The sequence below is a fragment of the Drosophila miranda genome, chromosome XR (genome assembly GCF_003369915.1).
Source record: "Drosophila miranda strain MSH22 chromosome XR, D.miranda_PacBio2.1, whole genome shotgun sequence".
NCBI lineage: Eukaryota > Metazoa > Arthropoda > Insecta > Diptera > Drosophilidae > Drosophila > Drosophila miranda.
Window position 1 is genome coordinate 10478389 of NC_046674.1, and position 14068 is coordinate 10492456.

The following is a 14068-nucleotide window of genomic DNA, read 5'->3' on the forward strand; positions in this document are numbered from 1 at the left end:
TCAAATCGGATAGGATTGAACGATGATACAAACAATTTTTTGAATTACATATTTTATTTTATTTTTTACCATAAATACATTTACGAATTGATTTGGTGCTAAAATACTAACAGTTTTCTTCTCTTTTTTTTTTGTCAATCATATACATATGTATATCTTTTGTATATATTCTATCTGTTTCTGTTCCTGGTTTGCGTAGTATTGTTCTCGTTCAGCAATCGTGTGTTGCGGTAGCGTTGAGTGTAAATAAATTTGCCATCTATATCGCTTTGTTTGTATACGTCGATAGGTAGTTGGTTCACTTCGTTCACCATCTTGTGGTTGTTTTGTAAAATTTAGAATCGTTTTCCATGCGTCATGCATCCATGAGGCATGTGGTAGAGAGGGATATACATATACATATACGTTTTGGATATCTTATGTACCGATGTACGGATGTTCGCAGTGGATAATACAATATATAGAGACGCGATCGAGTCGGTAATAATAATGATATACAATCAGTTTTAATCATATGTCTACGGGTACTAACAGTAAGATAGATTTAGGTGTAGGGTGTGTTGTATAGAGTAAAGAAGAAGTCGGGGCATATTAAGCGGAAGATTGTAGATTGAGTAAATAGATAGATTGTCCAACTCCAACTCTGCGGGGATGCAGTGCACTTCCCTAGTCATCATCGTCATGGATAGCCGCGCTGCTGCGCGACATCTTCATATACGCGGCGCAAATGCATTCGCACACGAATCGATATTGACTCTGGAATGGAATCACGGCAATCACATTATTATTCGATTGGGAGGAGAGACAGTCTATGGATACACTTACCACATTCTGGACCATGCAGGCGCGCTGGTCGCGCATGGTGCGCACAATGTCCAGGGGATAGACGGGCTCACGGGACTCCATCAGGGCCAGCGCCGTGTCCATCAGTATGAGCACACCAGTGCGTCCGATGCCCGCTGAGCAGTGGACAATCACAGGAGGATTGGCGGCACTGATGCACCTGCAAACAAGCATTAGTTTTCTGGGTATCATCTAACGACAGAATTACTCACTGATGCACACTGGTGGAGACGGGGGTCTCGTCCTCTGGCGTGGCTCCATTGCTGGCCGCACACTTACGCTCCCTCATCAGTCCTCCGTTCTCGTCGTCGCCGGCATCTGCGTCCATTAGTCGCACCTGCTTGAGGCTCTCTTCGATCTCCTGCAGCAGCGTGCGGTTCCTTGCGGCGCGCACTCTTTCGGTGAACTCCAGGAAGAGATTGGGGTCGGAGGGAACACAGTGGTCCGGCCAGGCCAGGTACTGCATGTGATGTATGTGCCGCTGCTCGTGCTTGTCCTTAAGCACAAACTCGCGGAAGACGAAGCTGCCCGTCTCGTCCGGTTTCTCGCTGAGGCAACGCACCGAGAAGCCGTCGGCCAGCTGCAGCTCCTCGCCGGTGACGGGCCAGTACTGGTGGCACTTCTGGCGCCCCGCCTCCATCACCGTGGTGAGCATCACCAGCAGGTGGCTGCTCTCCTGCTGCACCATGCGCCAGAAGTCCGTTGTGGTGCTGGCCAGAGGTCCCTGGGTGGCAATATATCGGTTGACCGCTCCTCCCGGTATCTCCATGTTCACGTAGTTGGCGTTGATGTAATCGCCGGTCAGGGAGTTCACCAGCGACACTCTCGTACAGTCGTCTGGAATGGGGGACTCAATAAGAAATGGGTCTACAAGGGATTGGAGGAGGCTCCTGCTTACATGGCGATATGTCGCGGTAGCGATTCTTGGCCGCGTTGGCCGCCTTGCGCGCTTCGGTGATGGCCAGATCGGGATTCTTGCGGTACATCACCTCGTACTGGGCGAGCAGGGCGCCAGAGGCCAGGCCATCGCTGAGCAGCAACAGACTCTGGGTAAACAGGGCGTCGCCGTCGAGCAGGTTCGAGTGCGAGCCGATCTCATCGCTCTCCGGCACATACTGGTACAGCGGCTCTTCCTCCATTAGCAGTGGAGCCGAGCGCTGGGGCCGCACCGTGAGCAAAAGCTCGCCGCTGGACTGGTGCCGGCAATCACGGATCATGGACACCACCTGTTCGTGTCGCAGTCCGTGGACATCGCGGCCGTTGATCATGAGCACCTCGTCGCCCTCGCAGACACGTGGCGTGCAGCGATCCGCGGGCGTGTGCGGCACCACCTTGGACACCTGCACGGGCAGGCTGAGATCCACGCCTCCCTTCACATTGAAGCCGTAGCGACCCTGGTCGTCCGCCTGCAGGCGGATCGTTATCAGATCGCTGCCGCTGTCGGGCTGGCCCCCCACTGCATCCGCAATGGTGGTGGGCAACAGCAGGGGACTGTGCTGTCCCGAGCTGTAGGCGGGCGGCATGGGTGACGGCGACTCGAAGCGTCGGCTGCACTGCTCAATGAATCCAACATCGCTGCAGAGACAAAAGATACAAGTTAGAATCCGACCTGCAGGCGTGATCGAAGGTCACTGGACTCACAGCTGAATGTCGTATTCGTCGCTCTGCTGCTCCCAGGCCTTGCGCGGCATGGAGTCGGCCTCCTTGGAGGTGACCTTGTTGTCATGGGGACGGCTCGTCTTCGTGATGGTCAGAATGGTGGATGCGGACGGTTTGCCATTGTGCTGCGAGGCAGCGCTCTCGGAGCCACCGCTGCCGCCGCTGTGCAAGAGGGGGGTGCCGCCCGAGGAGCTTGTGGCACCAGCCCCTCCGCCGCCTCCTCCGGCCAGCAGCCTTTTGCTGGGCGACCGCACAAACACCTTGTGTATGCGGCCGCGCTGCTTTGACTCCTGCACCGCCTGGAGCTCCGTGCGGCCCGAGTAGTAGAACTTGCTGCCGAGGCTGATGTTGAGGAAGCGCGAGAGGCGGTGCGGCCGCTTCAGCCGGAAGAAGCTGTGATGCTCCACGCACGACTTCCACAAGGCCTTGGCGTGCTTGTGGCTGATCATGCCGAAGCCCAGCAGCGTGTCGTAGTTCTCGCTTGGCTCACGACGCAGCTGAATGAAGAAGTCCTTGCGCTTGAAGGACACCTTTACCATCTTGCTCCACGAGAAGGTGTTCACCCGCAGCGCATGCTGGAAGACCAGCAGCCCGACAGCCGACACGCCCAGCTGCAGATCCTTGCCGCTCGAATCGGTGGCCTTGTGCAGATCAATCCCGTACAGCTCCAGCCGCTTGCCATGCTCCAGATAGTTGTACTCGGCATCCGCTGGCAGCTGGCCCCGGTGCAGCTTGTGCAGCTCGCTCACCTTCCGCTCTGCCTCTGGTGTCTGCTCCGAGAGCAGCTGAAGGCCATTCAAGTATCCCACCTGATGTTCTGCCGCATTGAAGTCCCCCAGCTCGGCTAAAGAAATGTATATGGAAATGGAAAAGAAGGATCAGAATGGGGGACATCTTAGTGAGCATAGAGTAAAGGCACAGGCACACTTACACTGCACCGTGTAGCTGGCAAGCAGGCACTGGGTGTTGCTGGAGCATGGCAGCTTCCCCAGCAGAATGTTTCGCTTGATCTGCAGATAGAACTGGTAGCGTGTGAACTCCTCCTGCAAGCGGCTGGGATCGCTTACAAAGAACTGCAAAGGGAGTGAGTAGCATAGCATAGTAGTAACCTCTACTCTGGAGATCATCAGGATCATCAGGAGGCCCAGGCTCAGGCTCTTACCTTAACTCTAAACTCTAATAATGGAACGGCATCGTTGTCGAGCGAGACGCTGCTGCATTGTTTCTTGAACTGCTTCTGGGCATCCACCCATCTCTGGAAGGTGAATAACAGTTCAGATTTAAATGAATATTTAGACGCAGACGGGTACTGTGTATTCCATGTCTCATACATACCACAACATCCCCTGGCTTCTGTGGAAATAATAGACCAAAGTAGTCCCTTTCGGATAACTCGAGATATTGAAAGACCTGATCCAATAGTTCAGAGCCTTTCGCACGTTTCTAAAAAGGAAGAAAGTGTACAGTAGAGTTTGGCATGGGTTTCTCTGGAAGTGGAAGCCACTTTAATTGTCTTTCAGAGACAATTACAGTGATTAAATGACTGGAATTTAGCTGCAATTTGATAGACAGATTTCATTTGGGGCTTCATTTTGCGTCTTTAACCGCCAAAGACCATCAACTGGAGAAAGAGAAAACGAAAACCTCGGAATGGAGATGCGAAAACGATGCGGACAAGTGCGTGTCTATATCTGAGGGGAGATGGCGGATGGGGAATGAAAGATCTCGGGGATGGAGATGGAGATGTGAGGTGCTTGCCACACAATGAAAGTGAGTCTCGTCTCAAGTGCAGATGCCAAAAATGAAACCGACAAAAATGAATAACCAATGAATGATGATTACAGAAAACTTTCTTTGTGTTCGCTAATAATTATGCGCATAGCGAATGAATCCCCTGAATAGTGGGTGGGGATGGGGATGGGGATGGGGGTGGCGATGGCGATGGCCTGGAGCCGCCTGAAACATGGCCTCACCTCGAGCCGAAAGGTGTGCGTGATGTCATCTAGGAACAGGACTGTGACGCATTGCTGCCGTTGCTGTTGGTTCTTCTTGTCGCGCGCCAGTTCGCTGCTGCCTCCGCGTAGACGAAAGTTCCTGCTCAAATTGCTCAAACGGAAGCGCTCAAACATGTCCGACCACGTCCATGCTGTCCTCCGGGGTTTAGGTTGCTAGTTTACGCCGATTGCCGGTTGCTGAATCACTGACGTCTCTTTTCTAATGCTTGGATGGCGCTTTGATTGAAGGGGAGAGAATCCTTATGGCAGTGGCTGTTGTTGGGGTTCCTCTCCTGGCTCGGCTTCTTGTTTATTCGATAAATTGGCAAGAATGTTTCTGTTTGTTTGTTTGTTTGCTTGTTTGTTTTTAGTAAGCTCCTCTCTTCTCCTCTCCTCCCTTTTCCTGCTGCTCTATTTTTGGATGGATCTCTGATTGACTGTTGGATGGTTGTTGCTGGTGTTGTTGGTGTTGTTCGTGTGTTCTGCAAAGACAGGGAGATACAAAAGAGAAGGAAATTTAGTTGATGAAGGCATACAGTTGTCGAGTTGCTTCCGTTTCTCTATACTTTTGTTTGTTTGTTTTACTGCCACCAACAATCAAAGTCCCCGACCAGAGCTCCATCTTCGCTGCTCTTCCTCTATCTCGTTCTCTCTCAGTCTCTGGCATACTTCCACGTAGAACAGACGACACTTTACACTTGCGACAAGTGCACGGGTGACTAATTCTTCATTGTTTCTTGAAGAACAGCCAGTCCGCTTCCCTGCCACCAACCGTTTCCTACGAGTGCCTTTCCACTTCCAGCTTTTACTCGAGGGTCGTAAGCAGGCCAAGAATAACTGTTGTCAAACGCGTAGATAAGGCACCGCAACACACAACTAACATAGCTCCGTACATAGATACAGATACATGGGGTGGGTACATGGGGTACATTCATTGCTGGCTGGACAGAGAAGCACTCTGGCTGAAAATCCGTCTTTGCAAATGATTGATGTACCATGTAATTGGCTTAAATGCTACAAAAATACCCACAGATACGAATATACTGTCTACCATAGTAGAATATAGCTATGGAATTGTAGCTATGTTTGTCTTCGTCTTCGTCTTTTTACCTTTTAACCTTCTTCTGTTCGGTTCGGTTCTGTTGTGTTGTGTATTTTCTGTTAACTGGGTTAAATGCACGCTGCTGCTGCTGCTGCTTTTGTTGTGCTTCTCTCTGGGGCGGGTACTCCGACGCGAATGATAAATGACGGAAAAAGAAATCGGAAACAGAGCTTTGTTCCCCCTTCTCCTCCTTACCGCCTTCTCTATGGTGTTGTTGCCTGGTAATTATCGCCAAGTGGTTAACTGCCGAGCGTTCCCTTGAGTCAGTTCTCTAGGTCTCTGTCCAGTGATCGAACGGAGGGACAGGACGGGACAGCAAAATTACGAATCGTTCTAAATATATGGGAATACATACAAGTGTCCGCTCAATAGAGAGTCTTCACTATACATTTGCGATCCTTTGTTCTCAAGAACTAAGAAATGTCTTGGCGTGATGGATTCCTCCCATCAATAGATACGATATTTTTGTAGTCTGTTCTATAAAAACACACTGCTTCCGGGGCTGTTTTCGAGTCAATACTAGATGGCATGGATATGGTATGCTGATGGGGGAATGAGGGGCAAACGCAGAGGCAGAACTACAACTAGAACTAGAACCAGTCGAAAAGTGTGGGCTTTATCATTGACATGGGTATAATTTATATCGTGGAACAAAGCACTGAACCACAACTGAATCACAAATGGGCAATAAATAAATGTGGCTTAAAATCCGAGCACAAGGCGGCTTTCTTTATCTCTATCTCATTCTTTCGCCCATTTGGAACCATTATCTCCGATCCCCGACACATTATCAGCAGCAATCATTAGGGCAAACATGCCGCCATGCAAATTTTGTAAGGCATACATAAGGCATCACACGCTGCACACATAATCACCATTCCATTACGGAGGAGAGGGCATCGAATGGGGGGCAATGGGGTATAGGAGCACCCTGGGGTCGATAATATAATATAAGTTCTTTTGGCTGTCAACAGGTTGGCAAAAGTACAACAAATATGATTATTATTATAATAAACAAATGAAAGGTTGCGTCATTCTGTGACGCCCACGGGAGACGGGCGACGGGAGACGTGAGCCACACGGGGCAAACAGGCAGACAGACCCGCGGGAACGTACCTTGTACTCGTATTCGAATTCGTACAACAACTGCCGCCAAACGGTGGGTGCTGTGTGCCATATTTGTGCGGAAGCCATAGGCCGGACCAGACCAGGCCAGGCCGGGCCAGACCAGGCCGTGGCGATCAACCATTGTGGTCGGACTGTAGCCTCTATTTATGGCCAATGCAGGTTGTCTGTCCGATTGGGGGAGGAGGGGAACAGTCAGTCAGTCAGTCAGTCCGTCCGTCCACCTAGCACTCGCTTCTCAGTTACGTTTTTGGTTTCATTATGAAACTGAAATCGAAATGGACAACACCTAGAGAGGGGAGCTCTGGCGGCAGGGGGATTATGGATGCATTGTTTCGACGAGGAGGGGGGTGGTGGGGGAAGACTCTTTCGGTTCGTTGACCGACTTTCGGCTTCAAATTATCATTCATGCAAATATTTGCACACGTACGAGGGCTTTTGTTTGCGAGTGTGGGCATGTGTGTGTTTTATGTTGCTTTCGCTTGCTCTTTCTCTTTCTCTTCCCCTTGCTTTCTGTCTGTCTCTGTCACTCTGCCCTACTGGGATTCATTGATTCTGCTCTCATTGAGGGCAGCTTCCGCTTCTCTCTTTCTTTGTCCGCCACAACGGAAAGCTCTCGCGGGTCAAACCAGTCGAGATCTAGCCAAGCCACCACTTTTCCAGCAGTACTTGAGATTGAAGCTTCGCCTTCGAGTGCTTATCTCTCGTGGTTACTCAATCCCCTCCGAAGCACAACAACACTCTTCTCGCTGGTTGACAAGGGCAATGGGCACAAAGCCCATCCCCATCCCCATCCTCATCGATGGTGAGGTAATGGAAACCGCAGACTGCCGTTGAACTTCTAAGGAAACGAAATATGAGACGCGGCAAAGCCGCAAGATAGCCGCAAGCAACATAGAAGCGGAGGAGATAGTGTCCCCCACCAAGGGTACCAGAGGACAACCAGCAGATGTCACTCAATTTCAATTACAATCTTCCGTCTATTCGAAGGGGGGAGGGAGAAGCTTTCAGCGCTGGCCTGTCCTGGCAACGGCAGCCCCCATCAAAGTCAAATTAGAGCAAAATTGAATTCCCTTCCAGACCAGGTGGTCCTGTGGTCCAGGAGAGACGGAGGGAAGGAGGAAATGGGGAAATGGAGTGGAGCAGTGGCGTGGTGGCACAACCCTCTCTGAAATTACTTTTAAAATTGAACAATTTCATTAGGTCTTCTGGCCCCTGCCGGCGGATAGATAGCTAAAGGGGGATTACGGGCTCTTTCGATTGATTTTCTCTCGTGCCAGGGACGCATCAATTACATTGGAACGGCATTAATTATCGTCTATATATGCATTTGTTTGGTTTTTCTTGTACTGCTATGCGTCAGGGTTGCCATGTGTGCACATCGTATATTAGGAAGGAAGGCAAAAAAGGGTGTGGGGCCACGGGCTTAGTCCGAGGGGCCGCTTATCGTTGTTTGCCTTTTAATTTTTATTGCTTCTGCCCCCGGCCGTCGCTGCCATCGAAAGTGCGCAGCGCACACCCCGTGTGTGTTTGTTCAACATTCAACATTCTTCTTATGCTATTTTCGTGTTCATATTTCACATGCAACACACACACACACAGCCCCCCCGTTCGTAGTCCCAGGCACAGGCACGGATCCGGACCCAGACCCAGCCCCGGGCGACACTTACACTCGTATACACGATAGCTCGTATTTTACATAAACGTAATCACTTTTTACCTAGAATTCACACTACTTTCTCTCAGTGCTGATTGCCTCCTCCCTCCACTTTCAATCATACCATACATAGTAATTTCTCTCAGTGCATGCTCGCAGCTGATTGCGCCTTTCTACCTCTTTACGCTATTCTAATTCTTCGCACTCCTTTTACTTTTCCTCTTTCGGTTGTGCTTAGTGAGAGAGAGAGCGAGATAAAGAAGGGGGGCTTACAGAAGGGGAGCGGCTTAGAGGCTGCCACTAATTGAAGAATGTGTAAACACACAATAAATGATTAATTGCACAAGACAGAACACAAGAAACGCGGAGATCCATCACATCACATCACAGCATATCACATCACATGGCATCTCACTCGGATCAGCGGCCTTTTGCCGCTTCCTTCATTGCACTGCGTTCTGTTGCTTATGCTGCGGCTCTTCTCCATGTGTGTGTTGGTGGAATGTAGATTCAAGAGAAGGTAAGGCCGGTAAGGTACTTCTCCGGGTAGCATAGTAATTAGTCATCTTTTCTGTCGCACAACTACAATAGGTTGCTTTGCCGGAAGCCACGCTCCCTAGGACTACCTTACCTCCTTTTTAATGTACTCTGCGTTCTGTCTTGCTCCCTCACACAAATCAGGAAGATGCTGCGCTGAGTAGGCGGCATATGCGGGACCTGCAACAGTGTGTGTGTGCATGCGTTTGCGAGTGCAAAAGGAAGAGGGAATTACAATAATAATTATCAGAAAGGGGAGACAAGGGCAGAGACATGCTGCTGCCTGCTGCAGCGGCCTGCGGCTGAAAGATAAGCCAGCAACACAGGCAGAAACAACAACAAGATGTCTCTCACTTTTAAACCCCCCACTCTCTAAACTCCTCATCGTTCTGGGTCTCGTGTCTGCGTTTATGCTGCACTTGAATTCTCACCAACAAGAATATATTTATACCCATGAACAGATGCATGCAAGAACATGCATCTACATGTGATTATTTCCCTTTTTTTTAAACAAAATGTTAAATGTTTTACACAAAACCGACCAGCGAAAGGGACGAGGGTCACAACACAGAACACCAACGCACTCTCATACATACACACCAGCGGCGTGAACATGTAATCAAAAAAAAACAACAAACAAAAATACACTGTTTCTAATCACAAATAAAAAAATATTATTGCATTTGTTTAATTACTTTTTTTTTGGTTCAAAACGGACAAAAAACGAAAACCAAACCGAAACGAACTCAACTAGGTTAATCAGTGTGACCGCCGATTTATTAATAAAATATGCCGTCGGACCCTCAGAAATATACCTTTTCATTTTCAATATATACCGTAAATATACCAATGATAAAAACGAAGTTAACCCACTTAACACCCTCTATTCAAACATGTTATCAACTTGACTTAAGCCGTTTAAAACAATTATTTTGTTCTCCTAGTAGGTTCACCCTTCCTCTTCCCTACAAACAAAATTTCCACGATATCTTTCACCTGCACTGCGCATAAATTCAATTTTTTTTTTATATTCGTGTGTTTTTACATACGCACTAGTCGACAATGGGTTAAAGTTCTCTGTCCATGATCGATACATCAATTCTATCGATATTTGTTAAGCGTTAAGGTATTTGTTGATTAAGAAAGCATTAAACTTTCAATTTTTGTTCAAGTTAGGGCAAGGGTGACCGTTTACGGTATTTTTGATACTTTTCGGTATGTTTTGGGGTCCAAAATGAGCCGACGGTATATTTACGGTATATTTTGAAAATGAGGCGGTATGTTTCGGTATATTTCTGAGGGTCGGACGGTATATTTTATCGATAAACCCGCGGTCACACTGGTAAGGGCAACGGGATGCGCTTGGAGCTCCTGCACAGTATTATTTAAAAAAAAGTAACTTTTCCCCGCATCGCACGAGCATACAGCATACGAGCTACATATACTTTAATTAAAGATTGGTTCAACGCCCTATAGTCGCGTCGGTTGCAGTGATCTTTCTACAAACACGAAATTATCTTTCAATTTAAATAATATAAAGAATTTTAAAATAAAAACAAATTATTAGTAAATGTAAAAAGTTAAAAACGTAAGTGAACAAATTTAATATAAACAATTTATATGAGTAAAGGGTTATATTAGATCTGAGCATAAAATGGATTTGTGTAACACCCAGAAAGAAGAGTTTCCGAGCCCATAAAGTATATTTATTCTTGATCAGCTTCAATAGCCCAGTCGATTGAGCCAGTTCTGTCTGTCCGTTCGTCCGTCTTGTTTGACGCCTAGTTCTCAGAGACTATAAGAGCCAGAGCAACGAAATGTTGTATCCAGACTCGAGTGATATCACTCACAGAAGTGAACCAAGCTCATTTTGGCCACGACGCTTACTCATTTTCTGCCTCTGCATTATGTGAGCCCTCTGTCGGAGGGGAACCATATTGACTATGTATCGGGTATAAATGTAGAGTTGCGGTCGCAGCAGCAACTCAAAACGTTCCCCCTTGTTTGTTAGCGGTGCATGCATGGTATCTACATACATATATACATATGTATATTTACGTTGAAATTTAAACGCATAATATTAATTCGCTATAATATTAATTATTTTATATGTACATATATAGAAAGAGCAACAAAAGACGAAGGCTGGATGCCCCGATAGCCCTGTTTTAACTATGATTCACGATGTATGGATAATGCTTCACATGGGATAAATTCGTTAAAAGAGCATGAAAACAATGCATCCACATCCACGTTCACCACAAACCACACACTCATTTTTAATATCGGGTATAAAAAAGGATTATTTTAGCCACATTTATCCATTTGGCACTTTACTTATAAAGCTTCGCTCTACTCGTTTCAGTCTGGAGTTCATCGAACAAGCGAATAGACGCATCTCCTGGACTGCACAAAATACTGATAGCTCTGTAGCAAGTAAGATTTCGTATTGATCCGAGTCGATCCCGAATGCAAAGTGAGCAAAGATGATCGAAAAATAAAACCCAGCAAATATTGTAGAAAAACAAGAGATACCATCCTGTATGTGTGTACCAAGTATTTGAGGTATCTTTCTGGCTGTTGTACATGCATTATGTACAAACATATGTATATTATTCTCTACATCTTCTCTTTTCTTTTTCCACTCGCAGATTCTCTAGAGTAGAATGCTACTGATATTGAGCGCTCTTTGTGTCACTCTGCTTAATACAGCGACTCTTGCTGGTACAGAGAACGAGACCATTCCAGACTGTGACTACTTCGACACGGTGAACGTGTCGGGGAGCCAGCGGCTGGACAATGGTTCGTATCTGTACCAAAGTGTGGTCATTCCGGCCGAGCTTACGGCTGAATTCGACTACAGGGTACTGCCGGACGACAGCACGGAGCCGGTGGAGAGACATCTGCGGGGCTGCGTCTGCCAGCTGCGTCCGTGTCTCCGGCTCTGCTGCCACCACTCTCAGTTAATGGCTAATGGGCAGTGCAGTGGCAGCATCGAGGTGGATCTGACCCGACTGAACCCCTACTTGAACGTGACCCTGGACGATGGCACGGTGGCAAGACGACACTTCCAGGAGGAGTTCATCATTCAGAGCGATCTGCCGATCCCCTGCAACGATCGAGAGGAGCAGGATCAGTATACAGTCTTTGAAGTTTGGACCACGCAACCCCCCGTACCCCGTTTCCCGCAAAGCCTAATGCGAGTGGTTTTCCTTAGAATGGGTCTTTCTTTCGACCATACGACAGTGCAACGATGATTTCGTGATGGCCAACTTCCTGTGGCTGAGTGTCATCAGCTGGAATCTCCGTTCCACGTTCAGCTGTAGTGTGAGCCCCGTGAGTCGGTACCGGCCGAAGTACGTGTCCCTTATCTACAACGTCTATGCCTGGGGAATGGCATCCGTCCTCACTGCCATCATTTATATGGTGGATCACCTGGTGGAGGATGTTCCTGAGAATGAGCCCTGGATGCCTGGTGTTGGCTTCTACAACTGTTGGATAAATAGTGGGTTCGCTATTGGTTTGGGGTTCAGATGATTCACAGTGTTTTGTACCTCATGTAGCTCAAGACTGGTCGGCCATGTTATACTTCTTTGGACCGATGTTGATTGTGATCATTTTCACTCGAAAACACGCAACCGTTGTAGGTACTTTTTGTTTTACTTTGGTGTCGGTTAACTACTTAAACTTATTGATTAGATTTTTAGCATGGTTAAGGTTCTCTTTTCTGGTCTTATCTATATGAAGCTTTAACAATTCAACCACGTTGCTCCGCTTTCTGCTCTGTTCTTAGCATGGTTTTTGTGGCTTATTTTCGTTTTGTCTTATTGGAATGTTGTTGCTTTCTATTTCTACTAAACCTCTAACGATTGTTCTTAGGTTATTAGGTCTGTAAAGATTTTGGTCATTGGAGAAATGTCATATAGATCTTATCAATATCGGAACGCTCCTCTCGATCCACTTTGATCTACTTTGAACAAAATGTTAATTCATAGCAGCAACTGTCTCAATACAGAAAGATCAACTTATTTTCGGTGCGGGCGCGTTCAAAGGCCTCATCGCCCCAGGGATACCTACGTTGGATTGGATTGTTTATTCCATAGCTCAATATTTTATTTATTTAGTTTACTTACCAGTCCACTAAATTATAAGCATGTTATAAAAGGTAAACTATAATTTTGTGTGTTTCCCTTACGATATGAAGGTTCTTTGCCGCTTTCAAATAACTTCGTATCCAGGGATAGAGTGTTTTGCTTCTGAACATATCAAATTGATGTTGGTGGGTATATGAAAGCGCTTGCATTTCTATGAGCCAATAAAAGTGCAACGTGTGCAAACGCGTCCAAGCTGGGACTTACTATGGCAATGTTTTTAATTTTATTTTGCATATCAGCCCTGTGACCAGGGCTTCTGGTCAGGGCGACAGCCTTCCCTTTCCGCCTCATAAATACATACATACACTACTGGCCAAAAAAATAAGTACATCGGTGTCGTGCTAGTTTGTTATGGAATAGCTCGAATTTTTGTAAATGTATGGATGCCAATTGTTTCTATTTGGAAAGGTTACAGTCTTGCCAAGTATTTAAATCAAAAATTAAAGTGGGGAACAATCTTTATGAAACCTTATGCTGAGGAAAACATTCTCTTGAGAAAATGACCCAAAGCACACCTCAAAGCTGGTCAAGGCTTGGTTTACGGGAAAAAATGTAAACGTTATGGCTTGGCTAAGTCAGTCTCCTTACTAAAACCTTTGGGGTGACTTGAAACGTCGAATTAGTAAAAATACTTTTCGAAAAGAAACAGAATTGTAGAGAATTTGTGCATAAAACGTGGTATGAGATTCCAGTGGAGACTTGCCGCAAACTTATTACTAGTATGCCAAGAAGTCATCCAAAATAAGTGTGGCTATATAGGATACTAGTCAAAGATTATAGATTATAAGAAAAAAGTGAAAAATTGTTACACGCTTTTAGTTTTTCGATCATAAAATAAGTATATATTTGAAATGAAAAATGCTTATGATAAATATTTTTAAAGTCTATTGTAGGTTAGAAAACTAAAATTATTTTTGAATTATTTTTATTAGAAAAGTTTTATAGGACGTGAAAAAAGCTCATAAGCGTGTACTTATTATTTTGCCCAGTAGCGTAC

At 46.6% G+C, this 14068-nt stretch overlaps 3 protein-coding genes across 5 annotated transcripts; 2 read left to right on the plus strand and 1 right to left on the minus strand.

Annotated features, from left to right (window-relative positions):
* Positions 1–134: 134 nt before the first annotated feature.
* LOC108151388 (tyrosine-protein phosphatase non-receptor type 4) lies at positions 135–9698 on the minus strand. 2 transcript variants are annotated; one of them, XM_017279964.2, is made up of 10 exons: positions 9613–9698; positions 4476–4978; positions 3838–3945; positions 3665–3757; positions 3434–3575; positions 2485–3346; positions 1742–2418; positions 1056–1680; positions 826–1003; positions 135–756 (listed from the first exon to the last, which is right to left on the minus strand). In XM_017279964.2, exons 2-10 carry the CDS (start codon positions 4629–4631, stop codon positions 667–669), a joined length of 2931 nt encoding a protein of 976 aa, XP_017135453.1. In that variant the 5' UTR covers positions 4632–4978; positions 9613–9698; the 3' UTR covers positions 135–666. The 2 variants fall into 2 exon arrangements, with proteins under 2 accessions (XP_017135453.1, XP_033242260.1); XM_033386369.1 differs by lacking the exon at positions 9613–9698 and adding an exon at positions 5063–5261.
* A 564-nt stretch (positions 9699–10262) lies between these two features.
* LOC108151395 (G-protein coupled receptor Mth-like) lies at positions 10263–12197 on the plus strand. Of its 2 annotated transcripts, none has more exons than XM_033386370.1 (4): positions 10263–10505; positions 11041–11206; positions 11283–11458; positions 11569–12197. In XM_033386370.1, the coding sequence occupies exon 4, from the start codon at positions 11584–11586 to the stop codon at positions 12172–12174; it is 591 nt and encodes a 196-aa protein (XP_033242261.1). In that variant the 5' UTR covers positions 10263–10505; positions 11041–11206; positions 11283–11458; positions 11569–11583; the 3' UTR covers positions 12175–12197. The 2 variants fall into 2 exon arrangements, with proteins under 2 accessions (XP_033242261.1, XP_017135470.1); XM_017279981.2 differs by having other exon boundaries at positions 10266–10505; positions 11283–11482.
* On the plus strand, positions 12155–13275 carry LOC117185832 (G-protein coupled receptor Mth-like). The gene is made up of 3 exons (XM_017279982.2): positions 12155–12422; positions 12481–12560; positions 12797–13275. The coding sequence occupies exons 1-3, from the start codon at positions 12182–12184 to the stop codon at positions 12881–12883; spliced, it is 408 nt and encodes a 135-aa protein (XP_017135471.1). The 5' UTR covers positions 12155–12181; the 3' UTR covers positions 12884–13275.
* The last annotated feature ends 793 nt before the right edge of the window (positions 13276–14068 follow it).